General features: G+C 34.5%; 1 protein-coding gene across 1 annotated transcript; it reads left to right on the top strand.

Moving 5' to 3' along the window:
• Window positions 1-2,589: 2,589 nt before the first annotated feature.
• On the top strand, window positions 2,590-4,055 carry LOC130042494 (olfactory receptor 5D18-like). Its single transcript, XM_056134678.1, has 2 exons — window positions 2,590-2,613; window positions 3,129-4,055. Exons 1-2 carry the CDS (start codon window positions 2,590-2,592, stop codon window positions 4,053-4,055), a joined length of 951 nt encoding a protein of 316 aa, XP_055990653.1.
• The last annotated feature ends 797 nt before the right edge of the window (window positions 4,056-4,852 follow it).

The following is a 4,852-nucleotide window of genomic DNA, read 5'->3' as shown; positions in this document are numbered from 1 at the left end:
TGTATGTATGCTGTTGTATATTATTTGTAATGTTTTGAATGTTCCTCAGAGTAGTTCCAATAGGAATAAAAATTAAACTGGGCTCATAGTTTCAAGCTTATCATTTAAAAAATGTCAATAATATTTCTGAGAGCATGGTAGGAGTAGAATGAGAGGCTGTGATGGCAGTTATTGAAAATAGGAGAGACTGGAAGGCAGCAATAAGAAGTTTTGTTTTATTAGAATTTTATTTCTTAGCTGATTTAACTGTGTCATTCCCTGAGTCCCTGAACTTCCCACAAGGGTCTGAAAGCCCATCATATATTGCAAAAGGTAACGAACAATGAGTTGGGGTCCTAAGGGCCGTGCCCAAATACGACTGTATACTTCATGTGCTCCTGCGATAACCACGTTTCCATTCTTCTGTATCAACACTTGCATGAATTTACCAGGTGCTAGTACATGGCCCAAGTGAGCTAAACTAATTTTTTAGGTTCACAGGGGAGGGCCTGGGGCACTAGGATGCTGTTTTCCTAATAATAGACCTGAGCGTCTGCTGTGAGGCTGCTGTTTTTGCTACTAGCAGGAAAGCCTGCTAGCTGGTGATAATAACAACTTCTCTAAATTCTAATTGTATTCTCTCTGGTGGTCCTTTGATAGCGACCCCACAACATTTGGAGGCTCTCCAATGAATTTTGAGTGTTGTAGGGACACCAACATCTGAGGTCCCATTTGCAATCTATTATTATCTTTCAGACCCTTTAAGGAAGTTCAGTGTACTTATGAAATTACAGAGTTAAGCCACATAAAAAATAAACTTCTAAAAACACAAAAATTCTTGTTTGCTCCCTTGCAATCTCTGCTTTACCGCTCGTATAAACAGTTCTGAAACTACGCTTGTGGGGAAGAGATAGGTCATAATCAACTGAATTGTATTTATTCTTCAAGGCTATGCTTTCACTTTCAATCCTAAACTGTGATGATTTCACACTAACTCTAGAGAACAAATAGCAAAGCTTGGAAAGTTGCATGAAATAAAATATGCTTATTGATAGAATTTGCACACAGTAAAGTAAGGGCCCTCCCGTTTGATAAAATTATCCAATATATTCTTTAACCCAATATATATGTATTTTATGTAATTCAGGCAGCCTTTGTTCCATAAGATTTTAGGATTACTTGTTGTGAAGCATGATTCAAGAGTATTGGAAAATATTGCAATTTGCAACAAAATTCGTAGATAACTGATAGATTTACTTCATGAATTTTGTTCTATGTTTTAACAAAAGACTTTCCTCCGATATATGCATCCACTAGTTGAAGAAATTTTGGTCATGAATTCATTCCAATGTGCTGGGGAGGTTTCTATAACGTCAGAATTCTTAGACACAATTAACCAGCTAATTCTTAACTAAATCTTGATACTCTCTACTTGGAGCTATAATAGAGTCCATAGGTTTACATCTCAGCCCTCTAGGACTCTGCATTCTCCATCACTACTTCACCAGCCAGTTGCAAATTCATACTGTTGCTCAAACTTTGCAAAATGTGATCACCCATAAGAGAGGTTCTTTAGACCCAATTTTGTTGCTAATTAAATTCTTAAAGTATATAAGAGAATTTAGGCTTTACTTATTGAATTCTTGTTTATTGTTAAGGAATATATCACCAGAGAATTCACAGATGGTAAAAGTATAATAGAGAAAATGTTCAGAGTTTCGACGCCTTAAACATATGACAACTTTTCCAGTACATCTCCTCTTATTTACCAACAGAGAAGTCACCAAATCACATCATTTGGAAATTTATGGAGGCTTTATTCCAAGATTACAGACTAAAATTGTTTTAACTCTGGTTGGTTGATTTAACCTCCAGCTCCTCTCTCACTCTCAGTAGTTCCTGGTATGACAGAAAGTACCAGTAATCATCTCACAGGATCCGTTCCCTGGAAAAGAGTTGCCATTCACATAAGGTTTCCCAAATCATGTCATATACATATGAAAATACTGTTTTATTTTCCTTAATCTTTAGCAAGTTTTAAATATTTGGAGCTAAGTGCCCAAACAAAAGAGAAATCAAAATATGTTAGCCATGTCATTAAAATATAATGTTCACATATTCATTTATTCACAAAATGTTATTACTTATTCTTAGTGTGTTCTAACTTCTTATGTATTCTTTGTGCTGTATTCTATCATATTTTCATCTCAAGAATAATATATTAATAAGGAAATTACAAATATAACAAGACAATTTAATTATATATTTTTTATAGTTACTAATGAATGAAATTGGCACTTTTGGTGACTTGATAGTGACATAATAAAGCGTACTTTTCTGACCATGAGGAACATGTCAAAGGTAAATAAGATTAACAGAGAGGTAAGAAACCCAGAGAATGTCTAGAAGAACACAAAAATTTTTAGAGGAATATCTATATATTCACTGAAAGCTTGGCAACTTGTTAGGCAGAAGACCTAACTTATCTACAGTCTTAGAAACAAAGTTGCTCTATTCCTGTAACAAGATATTGGTTATTTTTGTAGAATACAATGTTTGTATATGTTGAGTATCATCATGTGAAATATGCAATGGCCTGTTGTATTGTTTATGTTTCTCACTAACATAAGTAAAGTAAAGTAAAGTAAAGTAAAGGCCCTCCCGTTGATCGTTGATTTGCTCGAGCGGGCCCAGTAACGTCTCCATTGGAGACTTTGTTGTTACTGTGTTTGGCATATCGAATACATCATGGGTAGCTTGCCAAGCTCTGCCATGCCGGCGAGGGCTGGAGCGATAGCACAGCGGTAGGGCGTTCGCCTTACAAGCGGCCAACATGGCTGACCCGAGTTCGATTCCTCCGCCCCTCTCGGAGAGCCCGGCAAGCTACCGAGAGTATTCGATATGTCTCACTAACATGTTTTAGTTTATAGCTAATTCAATGTACACAAACTTTATAGTTATTGACAATTAAGAAAGTAATTAAAATTAGCTTTATGGACAATAATGGTTGAAGCCAAATATTTTCCAATGACTATTCAAGGACTAAGAATCAATCACTATTTCCACATTTAACATCCCTATTCCAAATTTAGTTTCTTAGTTCTTTTAATAAACTTTTCTATTTTATTCACAGGTGTTTGGAAAACCAGAGTGCTGAAGCCACATTCATACTCTTGGGCTTTTCAGAATACCCCAAACTCCAGGTGCCTCTGTTCCTACTATTCTTAACCATCTATACAGTCAGTGTGGTAGGAAATCTAGGCATGATCTTGGTTATCAAGATTAATCCCAAACTCCATACACCCATGTACTTTTTCCTCAGTCATTTATCCTTTATTGATTTTTGCCACTCTACAGTTGTTATACCCAAGCTTTTAGAAAACTTAGTTGTGGAAGACAGATCCATCACATTCCCAGAATGCATTACTCAATTCATCTTTATTTGTATATTTGTGGTGACAGAATTCTACTTGTTGGCTGTGATGGCCTATGACAGGTTTGTGGCCGTTTGTAATCCTTTGAACTACACAACTGCAATGTCCCAGAAGCTTTGTGCCATGTTGGTGGGTGCAACATACTTTTGTGGTATATTCTGTTGCATCACCCTGTGCAGCTTCCTAATGAGATTATCTTTCAGAGGAAGAAATATCATTAACAACTTTCTTTGTGAATTTGATGCCATCGTCTCTGTCTCTTGTTCTGATATCCACGTTACCCAAGAGATCACGTTTGCCTTTGCTACCATCAATGAAGTAAGCAGCCTGATGATCATTCTTATATCCTATACTTACATTTTTATCACAGTCATGAAGATGCCTTCTGCAGGGGGGAGGAAGAAAGCCTTCTCCACTTGTGCCTCCCATCTCACTGCCATTACCATCTTCCATGGGTCCATCTTCTTTCTCTACTGTGTTCCTAACTCCAAAAATTCATGGCTCATGGTCAAGGTGGTCTGTGTCTTTTACATAGTGGTTATCCCCATGCTCAACCCACTGATATACAGTCTTAGAAACAAAGTTGTGAAAGAAACATTTAGGAAATTATTTCGTATCCAATTATACAGCGATAAAATATAAAGAAAAATATGTGATTACTTTTCTGGAAACTATTGTTATGGTTATTTTGTATCGATTCCATCCTGAATACTACTACAGTTTAGGTGACTTTCTGTCACCTGTCTAATGTTTTGTAATGTGATAATTTCTTAGCTTCATTCAAATTCTGAAATCATTCACATCTCAATTTAAGAGTATAAAATTCTTTTATTTTGCTCTATATATTTCCCATTTCTCTCTCTTTTTCTACTAAAATGATATTAAAACCAATATTTTATTTACTAAAAATAACATTCATATTAATAGTGATAATGCTTATAATTATAAAACTAAGATCTTAATTAAAATTCATAACATGAACATTTCTCCTTTAGCATGTACATCATGTGATATTCTTTCAAATGTCTATTTCACAATTTAAAATAAATTTATGCACAACTCATATAATATGAACAGTTTTTTTGATTAAGACACTGATTAATATAAAAGTAGACTATATATAAAGATTTAACATAACATACTAACTATAATGTCATAAATCTACACTAAATTATAAAACGCCATCCTGCATAGTTTATATTGAATTATTCAAAGACTTGGTAGCTGCTTGTCAAGAACCACACAAGGAAATCTGACCTAATTTTCTTATAAATATAAGAATATGATATAGAAAATTTATTATTATTAGCTTAGTTCAATATAAATATTTTCATTATACATTCTAGGACATATTATATCTCATTATACCATGTCATTTTCTTATTTTAAAATGGAATTGTATCATCATTTGTTTCCACTTGATCACTTGATCACTTGAC

This window comes from Sorex fumeus, unplaced genomic scaffold (assembly GCF_029834395.1).
Source record: "Sorex fumeus unplaced genomic scaffold, SorFum_2.1 ptg000007l, whole genome shotgun sequence".
Classification (NCBI taxonomy): Eukaryota; Metazoa; Chordata; class Mammalia; order Eulipotyphla; family Soricidae; genus Sorex; species Sorex fumeus.
The sequence above is the reverse complement of the archived record's forward strand: the minus strand, read 5'-3'. Positions and strand labels throughout refer to the sequence as shown.